The sequence below is a fragment of the Arachis hypogaea genome, chromosome 9 (assembly GCF_003086295.3).
Source record: "Arachis hypogaea cultivar Tifrunner chromosome 9, arahy.Tifrunner.gnm2.J5K5, whole genome shotgun sequence".
Taxonomy (NCBI): domain Eukaryota; kingdom Viridiplantae; phylum Streptophyta; class Magnoliopsida; order Fabales; family Fabaceae; genus Arachis; species Arachis hypogaea.
The window spans coordinates 116,090,695-116,108,394 of record NC_092044.1 but is presented as its reverse complement, the minus strand read 5'-3'; the positions used below and the strand labels follow the sequence as shown (position 1 = coordinate 116,108,394).

The 17,700-nt window shown below is 34.6% G+C and overlaps 2 protein-coding genes across 3 annotated transcripts; both read right to left on the bottom strand.

Annotated features, from left to right (window-relative positions):
• Window positions 1-1,888: 1,888 nt before the first annotated feature.
• Window positions 1,889-7,551, bottom strand: LOC112712373 (uncharacterized). Its single transcript, XM_025765249.3, has 10 exons — window positions 5,919-7,551; window positions 5,740-5,818; window positions 5,503-5,597; window positions 5,086-5,190; window positions 4,893-4,972; window positions 3,777-3,867; window positions 3,577-3,684; window positions 3,219-3,305; window positions 2,646-2,714; window positions 1,889-2,496 (listed from the first exon to the last, which is right to left on the bottom strand). Exons 1-10 carry the CDS (start codon window positions 6,165-6,167, stop codon window positions 2,365-2,367), a joined length of 1,095 nt encoding a protein of 364 aa, XP_025621034.1. The 5' UTR covers window positions 6,168-7,551; the 3' UTR covers window positions 1,889-2,364.
• A 115-nt stretch (window positions 7,552-7,666) lies between these two features.
• Window positions 7,667-15,102, bottom strand: LOC112712371 (2-isopropylmalate synthase 2, chloroplastic). 2 transcript variants are annotated; one of them, XM_072203605.1, is made up of 14 exons: window positions 14,164-15,102; window positions 13,671-13,884; window positions 13,506-13,586; window positions 13,243-13,332; window positions 13,056-13,142; window positions 12,277-12,377; window positions 11,373-11,406; window positions 11,212-11,286; window positions 10,847-10,930; window positions 9,833-9,967; window positions 9,303-9,448; window positions 8,945-9,068; window positions 8,338-8,368; window positions 7,667-7,898 (listed from the first exon to the last, which is right to left on the bottom strand). In XM_072203605.1, the coding sequence occupies exons 1-13, from the start codon at window positions 14,844-14,846 to the stop codon at window positions 8,351-8,353; spliced, it is 1,872 nt and encodes a 623-aa protein (XP_072059706.1). In that variant the 5' UTR covers window positions 14,847-15,102; the 3' UTR covers window positions 7,667-7,898; window positions 8,338-8,350. The 2 variants fall into 2 exon arrangements, with proteins under 2 accessions (XP_072059706.1, XP_029145104.2); XM_029289271.2 differs by having other exon boundaries at window positions 7,667-8,368.
• Between the last annotated feature and the right edge of the window lie 2,598 nt (window positions 15,103-17,700).

Here is a 17,700-nt window from a genome sequence, read left to right as displayed (position 1 = left end):
TAGATTTATTTAATAAAAAAATTTGAATGTGTAATATTATTCTAATTTAATTAAATTATTTAATATAACATATGTTTATATTTTAAATTATTATTTTAATATGAATATATCTTTATGAATAGTTATTATATTAATTTTTCTCCGAATTTAAAGCATGTGTGTAATAGTAGTAAATGAAAATGTTAGTTAAAATAGTTGTGATTATTTATTATTTTTAAATAAGACATCATGAGTTTAATTTTTAGCTAGAATATGTAGTTATCCTTTAAATTTAAGTAAAAAAATCTTCCTAATTCTTGTACTTTTTTACTTTAAGAAGGTAAAAAGATTAATAAATGTTTTTTATTTGAAAATCAAGGGGATATTTAGAATGATAATTTAGGAACGTATATTAATATTTTTAAAGGAAAGGAATATATCTATTTTACTAAGAGAACAATAGAAATTAGCCATAAAATTCACACATTTAAAATAAAAAAAAATCACATATTAAAAGTTCAAAAAATTACATATCTAGACTTTATGTTGACTAGTTATTTATTGAGTATTCTTTTATTGTTTCTCACATTTATTGCAATTATATAATTTATCAAATTGTAAATGTTATTTAAATATTACATTATTGCTTAAAAAATTATATATAATTTTATACTACAACTTTAAACAAATCATCTTCTCAGTTCTCACCCTCACTTTATTCTTTTCACAATATTATATATTAACATGAATAATGTAATAACTATAATGTTTTTAAAAAAATATCATAATCAAAATCATGTATGACGCTTTTAGCATTACAATTTATCTAAATAAAGATGCAACAAAGATAAAAGATAAAGTGAAAATAAAATCAATGAAACTATCAAATTATATTTTGTGAGGTACTTTTGATTTCTTTACTTGATAGGAAAGGAAGGAGGAGGCGGTGTTATGATGGGAGAAGGTATCTTAAGGCCAACTGTGTTACTCATTCTTTGGGACCCTTTCCTTTCTGTGGGTTATTAGTACTTTTTAAAAGTAAACTAATTTTATTGATGATAGTGCCAACCGTTAAGGCATAATAGATAAAGAAATCGTAGCACACATGTCCATGACTATATATAAATATAATGGAACGGGAATCAAACGGCTAGAATTGTATCCTTAAGCTAACGTAGAAAGAAGTAGAATTGACCTTTCCTTTGGATATAAATGAGTAGGAACTAGGAAAATGGGTGAAGTACTAAAGCCAATTCCCCCATATAGTAAAAGAATTCAGGTAAGAAGCAAGTTGCGGCATCCGACCCCATATACGTTCACAATTTCAAGTTCTTCTAAACTTTGATGATACGTTAATCAATTCAAAGTCTGGACAAAAACAAAAATTGCAACAGGTACCTTCTCATGAAAATAATTGTATGTGAATTTTCACGTAAAAAAATAAATTGAAGTCGAATTTTCTTATCTAGCAAAACAGTACGCTAAAATTCAACTGGAATAATTTTCATTATTTGAGTTTAGTACAGCACAATCCTTGTTATTCGCTTCTCAAAAATATTCATATTAATTTAACATTGTACTTCTTTTATTCTAAATGATCTTCACTTCGAAAATTTGTATCTTTTTTTTTTTTTTTGGTAAACAAAATTTGGTGCTTTTCTAACATTTACAACTTTTTTTTTTTTTTTATGATAACATTTACAACTTAACTATTGAATTTTCAGAGAGATAAGTAGTTTTAGACACAGCAAGCCCGATTGAGCCATTACAATCGATGAGAATATCCATTCAATATTGTAATAACACTTTTATTTCCTCCTTACATGGTGTTTTAACTTTTAACCGTTTCTATCTATGTTTTCATCTCTATCATAGTAAAGCCATATATATTTGATAATATGTAGAACTATTTTTGCTTTTAATATAGGTATAATTATACTAGATAAAACAATGAATATTAGTTTTTCACATAATTTGCAATTGCGTAGCCCTACCAATAAACATACAAAAGCATTTCAATTAAAATAAACTAAAGCCCCAGAGAAGAAAAAGAGAAATACGGAAACAAACTGAAGAGGACCCTAACTTGCCATCTGTCAAAATCCTGGACTACTCTCACATGAGTTATGACATGGTATTACTTCACTGAATTTTCCCAATTCTAAATAGATTATATTGTGACCAAAAGATTCAGTTATCACATCCGCGGTGACAAGTATGCAGGACATTGTGATTTTAACCCAAATTTATGCTTTATGCTTGGACACACTAGATGATTGATGCTAAAACACAGCCAAAAACTATCACTAGCTTGAATTGTGGTCAAAACTGAAACGACTGCAAAAAATCCTGATCGTATGAATGCACAAGAAATTCACAACTGCGCTAATTCAATGCCTGCTTGCTCTTGCTTCTTCTCATCTTTGCCTTAAATCTTGATTTTGTCATAAGAATCTGTACCGTATTTGTAAAGTTCCCAATGGCCATCAAGACCAACAGGATACCACAAAATATTACCTGATCCAAGAGTACATTGTTATACAGCCAAATCCATGCAACAGATTGTAACTGGAGTATTTTTGTTTATTTATATTATCTATCCTGTTCAATCAATTGATATACAAAATGAACAATAAATAACATTGGAAGCACAAGCATAGTATTACCTGCCACTCGGAAATAACCCCAACAAATGCAGTCTGGAGCAACAATAGTCCAACATATGCCTCAAATCCCTAAACAATGAAGGAATATCAAAAAGCCATACTCAAGTATGTTCAAGCCAATGATTTCTAAGGCATGAATACAGCAGATAATTTCAGTGTGTGTGTGTGTGTGTGTGTGTGTGTGTGAGAGAGAGAGAGAGAGAGGAGGTGCATACTGCATACAAAACCAGCAAAATAAATTCAAGGGCAAGCCTATTTAAAAGGGTAACACTTATCCTTCACCTATATTTGCCTCCATAAAAGAGAGTGCCTAAGCATAAAACAGCTTCAGTTATATTTGCTACCCAGTTTAATACAATATGCACTTCTGAATTAATCCATTATCACACCCGACCCAAAACATGCTAAATAAAAAATCATCATCATCATTATCATCAACAGCAAATCTTTATCCCACTAGATGGAGTAACTGACAAATCATCAATAAGATAATATATACATCTCACAAGAATTAGAAAACCAGCTCATAATCACATCTATGAACTTGAAAAATAAGTCATAAGAAAAATTTACCTGCAATATGAAAAGTATAGGACACAACAGCCACAGTTGGCCATCCACACCAGCTGTTTCTCCCCAAACAACATCCATCCTCTTAGCCTAAAATTCAGAGAAAAACAAGCATCAAAACTGTATATGTATATTTCTATTCAGTCAACATGCCTTGAGATATATCAGTCATTTCACCATAAAAATAATGCTATAGATCAGATGATTGCACTTCACCACAAAAAAACTTGCTATAGATCAGATGATTGCACACAAGTTTGTAGACTTATATGACTTCACTGAGCATCAAATACACATAATGAGCCAAACACTAAAGGAACTAGACTGGATGAAAGATTGTGTGACTATTTAAAAGTGGCACCTTTCCTAATGCAATTCGAGTATAAAGTCTCTGACGCTGATATCTGTTTTGTAGAAGCATTGCAACTCCCTGCATCATAGCCCACTGCAGGAAAAGTTGCACACCTCTCTGCAAGCAAGCATTAACGAGACTTAACGAGTGAAACAGGTAAATATCACAAGGGAAAAGAAAAACTACAGACAGAACAATGGAAGAGAAACCTGTGTTTTTGCACAATCTGGTTGTCCTTTAATTTCCCAAGTGAGACTCACGAGAGCCATTAGCATAGCAATATAATGATGATATATCCACCTGTATGGCAAAGTAAGTTCATTTTCAAAAGATTTGTCCCATGCAAACCAATATCTGCCCACCCCCAAACCCAATGTGCTATGCAAAGATGAAATGTTACCAGGCCAACTAAATAAAATACATGCCCCATCCTTTCTTGTTCTCAATCTAATGCATGGCAAAGGTGTCAATTAAATAATGTTGATACGGCTAGATAATGTCCATCATAAGGACAGTAAACATGAAAGAAAGAACATAAACTAGGAGTGAACTACTCGCTTTGCAAAACTTACAAAGGAAACCACTTAATACCCATGAGCAGAAAGCCTGATACCCACAAAAGGCTAGGAAACAAGCCCCGTCAAGAAAGACATATTGAAAGTTGCCTTTTGAAGGTGGCATTATCAGAGAAGGGTGTTTCTCCTTATGTGTAATGGTGCAATGTATGGTACAAGCTCAGAATCAAGTCTGCATCTGTTTATTCATTCTTCAATGACTGACTCTTTTATGGAATATTTTGATATATCCTTGGTGAGTGTGAGGCATGTCCAAGATCTCAGATCAAATTCTAATTCCTATTGACTGGTTCAACTGGTTATGGGAAGAGGAAAATGGCCAAGTTGTTGCAGCAATACCCAGTTTGCCATTGTTTGGTGTTTGCCCTTTTTATCCAAAGCACATATCTCATGCAACTCAAGTAAGTAGAAGAAATAAAAGTAAAGCAACACTAGCTTTTGATCACCCCAAATACTTTGCCACTCACGTCATGTTTAGACAGACATTACTTAAGTGCAATCCTCCCTCTGCCATAGGAATAAACCTAAGAATCTTACGCAGATTCAAACTACACTAAAGGATCTTTCCTAGCAGTATCCCCCTTCCTAACTCTCTCCCTTCCCTTCAAGAATAAAAGGGCAAAAAATGAATAAATAACGCAATTAAAGAACAACAAAAGCACATAACGAAGAACCTCTTTTCTTATTTGACGAGGATCATTACAAAAACATAAAATAAAATTCCAGTCACAAAACTAGCAAAGGATGTACCATGGACGAATATCACTTCCATTAACCCTCAAAATGTTTTCTCGTAATGCCAAGCCAGTGTACAGGAATAGCAGCCAGGCCTGAAAAAAGATCAAACTACATAATAGACTGTATACAAATGTTTCATCATGTAATCAAACATCTCCGAATAGGAGTATAGGACATCAAACATAAGGGGTTTAAGTGCAAATACCTGATAAACCTGAACCGGGAAAGCTGGCAAGCATCCATCCCAGATCCAAGATCTTAAAACAAGAAGCATTGCAGGAAAAAGCAGGAATAGCAATGCAGTTCTATCCTGAACAAAAAAAGATTTCAATGTTAATACCGTTTTACAAAATTTTCTTTACTTTGTGTTTTTGTGTGTAAAGGTTCACAAGCTTCTCAATTTCATATTGTGTATAAACTATGAACTATGTTTATTTAAAGGCAACATTTTCCCCTTCTTTTTCTAACAGGCGTTTCAACATGATACTGTGCAAGGACATGCATACTGATTAAGTCCGAATTTTGAAACCCTTTATGGTTACCTATTGATTAAGTCCGAATTTTCACAATTGAAATGGGATTAACACACTGTATAAGAATAGATAGAGCAGAAGCGGTATACTCTGTAACTGTTGTATTCCTCTTTGACCTTGAGCTGCACATCCTTCCTAGAAGCACGAACATTGATAGGACCCAAAAACATCCTCAAAAAGCGTCCTAATTGACCAACAGGTATAATTTAGCATAACCACACTCACAGCGATTGAATTCAAATTCAGATCCATTTCAATCACTTAAAGAAAATTAAAAAATCATCGCAACGAAATTGTACGGGAATTGATTGGAATTGGATTGCAACCTTGAGCATGGCCAGGAAGGAGCGAAGAGGCGTCACCATCAACGAGGATGCACCTGGCTCGCTGCAAATCTTCATCGAGCTGCAGGAGGAAAGAACAGAACACAGAAAGTAAGGGGCATGCATGCAGATACAGATGCAATTGAGAATTAGGGGAAAGAAAGGAAGAGAAGCGAAGGAACCTTGTCGGCGAGGTTGGGATTGAGATGCTTGTGGGAAAGAAGGGAATAGAGAGAGGAACGAAGGGAATGGATTTTGGAGTCGAGGGCGAGGACGCGCTGGCGAAGGGGCTGCTCGTCGCTAAGATTCCGTGAGATGTGAGCCGAAACGGCGTCGGATATCTCCTTGGCTTCTTCAACGACGGCGGCAACCTCTTCTTCAATCTTGTCCGCAGAAGCTGAAGAAGAGTTTTCCATGGCTCCTCTTGCCATCACACTTTCTCTGCTCTTCTTTCACTTGGCTTCGCTTCAGTTGGTTTTGTTTGTTGTGTTTGCGTCTCTGCGAGCTGCGAGCTGCGAGCTGCGAGCTGCGAGCCAGGCCCACCCACTACCACCGAGATGATATCATACACTCACGACTCACTCAACAAACCACAAACTACAAGCAACTTCCCCGTACTAATCTTAATTTTAGTCTCATCTAATATTTATATCCTATCATTATTTTGTTATTAATTATTTATGCTCACTGCTTTTTACTATTTACTTATTTAGGCGAATAAAAGTGTAAAACTTCGTTACCGTCGTCATTTTTTTTTTTTTCCTTTTCCGGTTCGGTTTTTCTACCGGTAACTAGAGCTGTCAAGGATACACAAAAGTCACACCCACTTAAGTTGGTGCAGAACAGCGCATCTGACTATCGATGGATATGTTTGGAAAGTTCATGTATATAAGGTAAAATTCCTTTTTCTGAGTTTACACGTCAGTTTCAACAATAATTATAAATAATTTAATTTAAATTAATTTTATAAAAGTATTATTATTATTATTATTATTATTATTATTATTATTATTATTATTATCTTTTCATCGTATCTCCAACGTAATAAGGTCAAAAATTAAACTTTTACGAATCTGGTTTTTATTTAATAATTTTTTATTAATTAATAGGTTGTTATATAAAAATAAATAAAATTCAAATTCGACACTTATTTAATCCAACTAGTTAATTAGTCACTCAATCAACCCAAGTGGATAATTATCATTTGTTTATTGTCTCTCCTTCATTTGGTCATGTTATTAGTGAAAAAATGTTTTCATATTATCTACAAGTTTTTTTTCATATTTATATAGACATTTATTTAGGATGCATTAACTTTAAAAAAACACTTATTTAAAACAAAGAAATTAGTTACTATGCACAAAATTTTGTAATAAAAATGTAAAAATGTATTTATAGTTGAGAAATGACCAATGTATTTAATATATTTTTTAGACATTTTAATAATTATTTAAAAAATATATACAAAAATTCAAGAGCCAATCTTTAGATCAACTTTTATTTTTTTTTTTAATTTTTAAATGAGTAATGTTAGGTAATTATTTTTTAACCAACGTTAATTAATTTTTTTAAAATTATTTTATTTATCTTAAATTCTAAATTTTAAATTATAAATTTTTAATTCTAAATTATAAACTTAAACACTAAATCTGACAAACGTTGGTTAACTAAATATTGATTTTCTATACATTTTTTTTAAATATATGGAGAATTGCTAAAAGAATTCACTTACCATAAGTCATAAAATCACCAAATCTAAGAAATGAAAAGATATCTCTCTTCTTCATTTTTAAGTTAACTTTGAAAAAAAAAAAAGTTGTCAAAATCTAATTTCTAGAATCTTTTTAGAGCATATTTCTCTTCTTTGATTATCGCTCGTCGCCAATATAGTATTTCTTCATTTTGAATCTATTTTGTTGAATATTGAATCTTTTGGTGATCTTAGTAGTATGTACTTGAAAATTCCCCTTATTCAAAATCAACCAAAGACATCCTTAACATGATTCAACATATTTATTCACATTAAGAAATGCTAGAAAAGAGAGATACCTTCAATACCAGCAAACAGAGCCCCACCTACTAACTTAGAGATCCAGCCAACAAATCTTGGGAACACGTGATCCCATCTTGGGTTTACAGTCATACGACAAAGGTAAGTTTCCCTGACAAAATTTGAACATCTCTGGTAATCTGGTATCATCCTAATTGCTGGCCAACTATAGAAAATTACTAGATGTAAAAAAAGAGTAGCATGCCCAATCAAAAACAACTACCGTAATAAATTCCTTTCAATACAGATTTTATGCTGGTAGAAGCCACACTAGTTCGTATAATTGTGTACTAGGTAGTAGGTACTGATATTCTTCTCACAAGACATGGGATATGTTGATAAAGAATGGCCGTTGGCATTGAATAAATTTACTACTACCACCACTACGACAAAAGATCAGTTACTACCTGTATTACCTTGACTTGGCCCTTAAAAATGTGACTCACCCAGTCAACTCGGGCATCAAAATTGAAAATAAAGAATGACGCAGGAGAAAATTTTTAATTAGCGGTGAAGTTATGCTATTCATGCTGGCTTAAATCATCACTTACCCATGTATTTCGGCTAGACTTGGCAATTGTCCTGCAATAAAATGCCTCGAGTTAAATTGCATTACGACAGTTTATGCACAAATGGTGAGCAAAAATCTTTTTCCATTTCGTATCTAATAAACTGATAAGCAAAATACAACTGCCACCTTCATAATATCAGCTGATCTGCTTCTAAGTTATTTTTTGTTCTTATCATATGTTACAATGATCCAGTAACATGACACCGAAATTGCAAGTTAACGACTAAGCCCTGAAGATTAAATGATAAATTATAAATAATTCTTTTTTTTAAATAAAAGTATCAGTATAGCACACTTGTATCTTCCAACTAAACAATGAAACGTGGAAAAATATTCCGAAGTCTAACTTTTTTTTTTCCAGGGGAGGGGAGTGCATATTTGTGGACATAATTACACTGCTTGCTAAAAGGCTACTTGGGTATTGATTAACGATATTGCAAATAAAGTCATTAAGTACAGCTACAATACTTGACAAAGATAGATTGCTGCACTAGATTTCTCTTGTTCTCTGCCAAGTTAACAAGAAATCACAAGAAATTATGGCGAAGCAGTAATCCAAAATCTCATATCTACGCAGAAATTGAGACCTTTTCAGCAGACGCAGATGCAGATGCAGGTGCAGCTGTATCCTTGAAACCCAGCATCTTGTTTACTGCCGCAATATAGGCTTTCACACTGGACACAACAACATCCATTCCAGCTCCACTACCACTATTAAAGAGATAAAGCATTGTGTCCATGGATAAGTAGAAAGAATTAGATGAATTAAATCAATCAACTTTAGGATTTACCAGTGAAAGCATAAGGCTGAGCTTGGATTTATCTTTGAGATTGAAATGGAGAGACAGAGACAGATATTTATGATCTCTGTATTTCTGTATCAAAGACAGTGTCCAGATACAGTCTAATTGTTTGATTTACACATAGAAAGAAGAATAACAATACCTAAATGTTCGATGGACAGTTTCCCCAGTTAAAGCATGAGTAGATGTACGACTCTTGTCCCCTATAATTACAACTCTAGTAGTGGCAATTGCATCAATGCCTTCTGTGACTGCATTCATTGAGTACTCAAGAAGTGTTACTGGTTCCTGCATTATTTTAGAAAAAGAAAAAGGATGTAAGCCCTTCCATTATAAAGTACTTCTTTCAAATATGAAAACCACATCCCAGGGACAAGGTAAAAAAATAAAACAGGTTGTCAGTTTGGAAATTAAGAAATGAGCTTTAATTAAATTTATTATCCTTTTAATATGAAAACCACTTTCCAGGGACAACGTAAAAGACCATAAGTTTATTAAACATTCTTTGGCATGAAAGGTGATCTTCAAATTACCATAACATACCTTAAACTAGATCATACGAGCAAGAAAAAATGCATATATTACTTATAATAGACGAATAAACTTCTAAAATTAAAAGGATCTGATAGACTGGTAGTATGAAAGAATCAACAAATATATACAACTTCGAACCTTCACAATCAGATCAACAGCCTTGTAAGCTGAATCAACAGGTCCTGTACCCACAGAACAAGCAACATGTGTTGTACCATCAAGACCAATAAGTTTCACAGTTGCTGTTGAAAGACCAAGAGTGCCACAAGTCACCTGTACCGGATAGACATTGGTTAGCTTATATTTGTCCTGTTATTATCAGATAATTTGTATTTGTACATAAAATGGCCAGATATATTGAGGCAGCTGGGGAAGAAACAAACAAAAATGTGAGTGCTTAAAGAGTGTATATTGGAAGACTGATACAATGTGTGTGTGTCGTGATGATAAAGCAGAAAATAGTAGGTGAAACTTTATTCTATATTTCCTACATTTGTAGTTCATCAAATAATAACAAAAATAGTAAAATCTAAATAGCTCTATTTTATTTTTCTACCAAAAAAATAAGGGTATGGAAATGTTATCCATTCTTTGCAGCGCATACTTCCAAGTTTTTTTTAACTAACTTGGAAAAACAACAAACAATCACAGCATTAAAATAGCATCATTTTATTCTAAAAACATATGATCCTCTCACGACAGCCTACATAAAACTTTGTCGCATACCTATGCATGGCCACAATGCAATGACATCTTTGAACCCATGTAGCCAACCCCACAAAAGGCTATGTTCAGGTTCAGGAAGGATAAACTCTACCTGTCTACCCGTCGGTATACAGAACAATGGTAATGATGTTTCATCATAGACAGAAAGATGAAAGAAAAGGAACTCGTTTAAGAAAACACAAAAATGTTGGGTTTTCAAATACAACTTCTACTCTCTGTTCTCTGTATCAGTCCAGTATACCCATCACATCTTAATGTGTCAATCCCTTTAATTTAGATTGTATTTCAACAAAGAAAAATAAATTAATCCAGTAAGAGGACACACATGTTACGTCCTGGAAATGGGAGGAGAAAGGAGGTCGTTGTATCAGTGATCATGGTAAACACATCTCCATAAAGCAGCTGCATTAAAATTTGAAAGCATACCTGCAAATCGCCAAGCTTCCAGATAGGCTCTGCCTGAAAAACTTCATCTGATACCAATGCTCGGAGGTCAGCATCAGTAACTCTCTGACACAGAAAGGTTAAAAAGCAAAAGGATGTTAACCAGCACTCATCCAACAGATATAGAATAGCTGTTGTTCGCTATAAAACAATCAAACATCGACTACATAAAAGACACAAGCTTCATTTATTACCGACCATATTAATTGTTTGACAGAACAATCAACCATCACAAGACAATTAGACCCAACTTGTTGAGACTGCCAATTCTAGGCAGACCCAGTGAATTTCATTACCAGTAGCACTTGCAGGGTAAGATGAGGAAGAAAATCACTAGCTTTTGTTACCTTCTTTTGCTCGGCCACTGCTTTGAATCGCCAAAATAAACTCTCAACTTGGTCGTCTTTAAGCTCATAACCAAGCTGAAGTGAAAAAATAATAATAATAATTCATAAAACAGAAGAAAACTTCAAATAACCATTTACTTTCAACTCAAATATCGGTATACCTCTTCAAGTCGCTTTCTCAAAGCATGGCGTCCACTGCATTAATTGAAGTATGTAAGTGCTTGTTAGAAAGAGAAAGTAAGAAATCATGTTTTTTGTTGCTGACAAAACAAGAGAACATAAGAACATAAGAACATGAAACAGAACTCGGTGAGACATCAAAGAAAGAACAAAGAGGCATGTCAGCGAATACAATTGAAAATATCAACTTACAAATGACACAATTACCAGGTTGCATCTTATACCTTATATGTCAGCTAGCCTATGCATGGAGCATCAACTCCTATCTTAAATTACTTAATAGATTAAATCTTACATTGGCACTGGCAGACAGTAAATGGAAAATATAATACTTTAACATTACTACAATCAACCTCATGCATGGAGGCAACTCAATGGACATGAAGAAAGCTTCCCAGCAATAAAGCTAGAATCATAATTGAGTGTGGTCCCACAATATCCCCCTGCCAAAGTCAAACTACATCTCAAGGCAATAACCAGTATGTTAAGCAATAGGACTGAACTTGCTAAGGTCTAGAAAGCTAAAACTGAAAAGTGGATTCTCATGCTCAGAATCTTCAGATAAAAGAAGCAGAAAAATTGATCAACTTAAAAGAATAATGGTAAACAAAATATGCTCAAGTTACCATCACTGTGCCTAAGATTTGATAAACTCAATCAAGCTAGCTTAACATCCTTATTAAAGTAAAGCATGATGCTGCTATTCTGCTCAGAAAACTATCAGCACAACTCATTTCATCTTGCCATCCAGACAGTAATTACTGAGGCGGAATATTTGACTCGGGAGAAGATAAATTCAAAAAAATATGTACAAAATACATATGCTGATATTACGGTGTGAAAACCCATGCAGAAATAAGTGTTATGGAAAAGGTAAAAAAATACCTAAGCTTGCCAAGTACAATACCAGCTTCATTGGCCCTTTCAAACCCAATATCCTCAGGAGATATTATTTCATATGTTCCTTTATGTTTTAACATTCCATCCTACAAATAATTTAAAAATAATAATAGAAATGAAAAGGGCTGAAATCAAAGGGCAGCACAGAGGTGGCATAAAGTTCTAGTTAATCTGGCAAAACAGATAAATAGAGGTACAATTTCAAATAAGGAGCTCTGGTAGAAAAAAAAATTACCAAGAAAGGGGAAAAAACCACTCCAAGTGATAAGTAGAAGCGGTTGTAGATCAACTTTAGCTTGTGCAACCATTCTTAAGGAATTATTGTTCTTTCATGGCAAAATTAGTTACGTTTTTGGAATTCTCCATAAAATAAATTAAAATACACTACGTCCTAAAACAGGCAAAAGAAGTGTGCTGCAACCAGGGCTAGAAAAAAAAATGAAAAAGAAAGAATAGAATGTTGGCTGTTTTATGGGAAGGAAATCAATAAAAGTCTATTCCTAAAGTGTTTACCCCTTGACGGAACTAATTCTAAATTTTGGCCCATATGGTACATAGCTTCAGCTAACAGCCAAACACAGGCAATATTATTAACTTGCGAATACTTATTATGTTAGAGGAATAGCTGAACTTTTACTAGTGAAATTCAATTCAGCAATAACATGGATTTTTGTGCCAAGTTGTAAACTTCACAAAGGTAAATGCTCGAGTTCAAGTCCAATTCTGTAGGTATATACATGCATATATGTAATTAACAAACCAACCTGGTGTATGCCACTTTCATGAGCAAAGGCATTAGCTCCCACAAGAGCTTTGTGTGGTTGTAACTGCAAACCAGTGTACTCTTCAACCTATAAAAAAAATATATACTATTATTAAAAAAAATCATCAATTGGTAATGGCCTTAAAAATGGAAAAGAAATAATAAAAGATTGGTTTCAGATATATGACCATCCTGCTTGTCATATAGATGTGTTTTGCATTGATCCCAGTATAAAGACCACCAAAGACATGTTCCCCACATTTCAGGGCCATCACAACCTTGAAAGAAAAAAAAAAGAGCAAGTTACCAAATACTCCAAAATATAAGTTATTCCAAACATTATTATTCAGGTCTATAGAAAGACAAAAACTGCGGCTATCAAAATGAACTATGCATGACTCTGCTCCCATAATGGTTATCCATCAAGTACACAATAGAATATTATCCTCACCTCTTCAAGTGAGGCATTACCAGCCCTTTCACCGATCCCGTTAATAGTTACTTCCAATTGCCTTGCACCAGCATGTGCACCCTGAAAGCATCTAAATGCAGGTAAAATCTAGATTCTATTTTTACTGTGTGCTCACTCTAAATAGTAAAGACGTCATCAGTATACCTGAATGGTGTTTGCAGTAGAGAGTCCAAGATCATTTTGGCAGTGGGTCGAAATAATAACGTTTTCAATTCCAGGAGTATTAGCTTTTATATCAGCAATCAACTTTCCAAATTCGCTCGGCATATTTATGCCCACAGTATCAGGTATGTTTAGGGTTGTTGCCCCGGCCTTGATAACTTCACCTAAAATTTCATAAAGAAACTCCCTATCCGACCTGGTAGCATATAGACAAACCATCAAACATTACTTCTCCACTCACACCCAGAGAGGCAAAAATATAGCTAATACCGAAAGACAACAAATAAATAAATAGCTATTCTATACTCTCCGATTCCAAAAGTACGAGACACCGTAATTACCCTTAACTTTATCAGTAAGATTAATGGCAACACTATGGCACGGAAAAACCTAAGAATGCGAATAATTAACTAACTTATGAAACAAGCAAAAGGTTCATGTCCTATTCATTATATTCAAATATAACAGTTATGACCTTCCAGCATCTTCGGGACTGAACTCGACGTCTTCGCATCCTAAGCTGCGAGCGAACTTGACCATATTGCGAGCAATCTCAACTACCTGCTCTTTGGTTTTTCTGAGCTTGAACTCCATGTGAATGGCGCTGGTGGCGATGAACGTGTGGATCCTGGGCCTCTTGGCGTACTTCACGGCCTCCCAGGCAGTCCGGATGTCCTTCTCGTTGCACCTGGAGAGGCCGCAGATGACAGGAACGTAGCCGTCGGCGTCGACGGCGTTACCGACCTCCTTGGCGATCATCTTGACGGCCTCGAAGTCCTCGTTGGAGGCGGCGGGGAAGCCAGCCTCGATGATGTCTACGCCGAGCCTCGCGAGCTGGCGCGCAATGTCGAGCTTCTCCTTGGAGGTCATGGAGGCACCGGGGGACTGCTCGCCGTCGCGGAGGGTGGTGTCGAAAATCCGAACATAGTTTGGGTCCGGGATGTGGTTCGGAATGTACGGAGGGCGGCGGCGAGGAGCGGGGAATTCGGATTGGGCGGAGCAAGAAATAGCGAAGGTGGGAGAATGTTGTGGTGTGTGTGAGGTGAAGCTGAATCGGAAGCGTTGAGGGAAATGGAGGAAGATGCGGTGGTGGGGTTGGGAAGTGGAAATGGAGGTGCAGGGGGAGACAATAGGGGAGCGGAAGACAGTGGTGGCCATGGAAGTGAAACCCTAACTGAGAGTAGAAGATAGAGTAGTAGAGAGTATAGTGAGGGAGGGTTTGTGTGTTTTGTTTGAAGAAGCGGAGAAGGTGGCTGTGGCTCGCTGTGGATCGCTGTGGATATGCTCTTCTTCTTGACGACTAGCAGAGTGAAATGGCGGCGATTGCTTTGTTGGCCGTGACTAGACACTTAACTATTTCAGTATATATCCACTTTAATGTAATAAAATCTTTTTGAGAACTAAAATGTTCGACAAAAATGTTATTAATGATCTATTTGAATATATATTTTAATTATTTTTTAAAATAATCAATTATTAGATTTATTATATTTGAAATATATAAAAGAAAGAGTTAAGTTTAAGTGATATAATTCTAAGAGTGGATATAGTGTAAGAGGTTATATTGTTTAATATTTAATATTTAAAATTAAATTAGTAAAATCCTTGCAATTTCAAAATTTTTTTATAATAATTGTAAGTTTTTTAAATATTGTTTTTACTTATAAACGATTTGTTATTTAAATATAATTATTTTATTGTAAAATACTCTTTTTAATGTTTTTCAAACATTTTTAAATGCGCCAAATTCTAGTTCATACGATTTTAATAATTTTTTACGGGATTGTTGAGATGGTGATCAATCGCTAAAGGTAAATATTTCTATTTTTATGAAGGTTGCTATAATTTAGAATCGAAAAGTTTTTGGTAATCTAATTAAAAAAAAAATTGGTTACTGACGAAATTAAATGGTATATTTGTTTACCGCAGTTTCATGCTGAATCTTTTTCTTAAAAATCATTCAACCTAACCGTGGAAGAAATTGGAAACTTTACTTATTCAAAAAGAAGTCTACTGAAAGTAATGTTCTAAGTGCAAGTGGATTAATCATGAAGATGAAAATACTGTTTACTTCCATAACACAACATCTGCCAGGAGGAGAAGGAATAGAATAACTATAATTAAAAATGCAGAATGTAAATGGGTCGATGATGTGCAATAAGTTCAAAATATTAGAGCACAACATTTTCTCACTTTGTACTTTCATGATGGGAATTGTGAGAAATTAAATGCTCCATACCTTTTTCCTACTCTAACAAATGTAGAACAAAATTAGATAGGAAGAATGGTGACTGTTCAAGAAATTCAATCTTCTATGTCCTCTATGGAAACCTGGAAGGTGCTGGGACTAGACAGTCTATCCCCAATATTTTATCAGAACAACTGAGAATTTGTAAAGAATTCAATAGTAAATTAGGTTTTTAGGGTTTTCAATAATCATGAAGAAATTAAAGTGGCGAATAGCACTTATATCTCGTTTATCCCAAAAACTAATGCCCCATAAACCTTTAACCACTTTTATCCTATTGGGCTTTGTAATGTTTTTTATAATCTCATTACGAATATTATTTCTCATCGGTTGAAAGAGGTAACGTCCAAATTAATTGGTCCCTCCTAGTTAAATTTTGTCCCTGACAGGCAAAGTGCAGACAATATTATTATAGTTCAAGAGGCCATCCATTTCATGAGGATTAAAAAAGGTGCTATCAATGCCTATTAAGATAGATTTGGAAAAAGCGTATGATCATTTGAATTGAGAATCTATCAGGGATGCTTTTATTGAAGCTAGACTGCTAGAAAATATGTTTGACCTAATCTTTCATTGATATTCGTCTGTTGAGATGAAAGTCTTGTAGAATGGTATTCCCTCCAATTCCTTCACTCCTTCTAGAGGTATTCGATAGGATGATCTCATGTCACCTGTCTCAGATTATCTCTGTTGCTGTTAATCATAATTTTTGGGAGCTGATGGTGTTGAATAGAGGTGGGCTGAAACTCTCTCATCTATGTTTTTCTAATGATATTGGTTTCTTTGAAAAGGCTTTTATGGAGCATGTTGAGGTGGTATAGGACATTCTGGATTTATTTTGTAACTGTTCTTATCAGAAAGTCAATTATGATAAATCTTGTATTTTCTTCTCTGAGAATATGTGCTTCACTAAGAAAAGATAACTGGTGATATTTTGGAAATGAGGCTAACAAACAATTTGAGAATGTACTTTGGAGTCCCTCTCCTTCATGGTCGTTCCTAGAAGGAGGACTTTCAGTTCATTTTAAATAGAATGGCTATAAATCTTTCTCTTGTAGGTAGAGTTACTCTCACCTAATCAACACTAGCGTTTATTTCTTCCTATGTCATGCAAACCATGAAACTTCCTTTGAGTGTTTGCAATAGTATTGATAAAATTTGCAGGAACTTCTTATGGAAAAATGCTAGCTCGGGAAGGAAACCCACCTCATGAGCTGGGAAAAAGTTTGCCTTCCCAAAAATCAGGGTGGTTTGGGCTTCAAACTAGCTAGGGTGTTGAACAATACGAATCTTATGAAGCTGGCTGAAAAACTAATCCATAATAAGGATGCATTATAGGTAAAGATAGTCCGCAACAAGTATGATGTGGAGATGACTCTCTGCCACTTATCACAAAATATCTATCTTCATATAATGTCTGGAAAGGTATCTTTCAAGTTTGGAAGAAGTTTGTTGATAGTCTAGTTTGGAGACTTGGTTCCGGAGAAAGTGTTAATTTATGGAGAGATTATTGAATGCCAGGGGTACACCACCTGATGGATTTTGCTCAGTCCGAGATGTTTTCTAATATATTGGAGGAACGGGCGTGTGATTATATATCAGACGAGAGGTGGGATCTCAGTCAAATTGCAGAGGTTCTAGGCGAAGACTGAATTCTAGTTTTTAGTTCGATGAAAACACCTAAACCAATGATGGGAGAGGATATATTAGCCTGGCTGTTGACATCAGATGGAGCGTTTACTATCAAGTCAGCTTGCTCCCTCT

Bases quoted from the DNA above. Each gene is read 5' to 3' on its own strand.
- LOC112712373 (XM_025765249.3), bottom strand. From the start codon at position 6,167: ATGGCAAGAGGAGCCATGGAAAACTCTTCTTCAGCTTCTGCGGACAAG. The intron at 3,306-3,576 runs GTGCCACTTTTA...TCTGAATTTTAG, and splicing joins CTCGAATTGCATTAGGAAAG to GCTAAGAGGATGGATGTTGT. The intron at 2,497-2,645 runs GTAATACTATGC...CTCTTGGATCAG, and splicing joins GGGTTATTTCCGAGTGGCAG to GTAATATTTTGTGGTATCCT.
- LOC112712371 (XM_029289271.2), bottom strand. From the start codon at position 14,846: ATGGCCACCACTGTCTTCCGCTCCCCTATTGTCTCCCCCTGCACCTCC. The intron at 13,885-14,163 runs GTCATAACTGTT...ATATGCTACCAG, and splicing joins AGTCCCGAAGATGCTGGAAG to GTCGGATAGGGAGTTTCTTT. The intron at 9,968-10,846 runs GTATGCTTTCAA...TATCCGGTACAG, and splicing joins GGAAGCTTGGCGATTTGCAG to GTGACTTGTGGCACTCTTGG.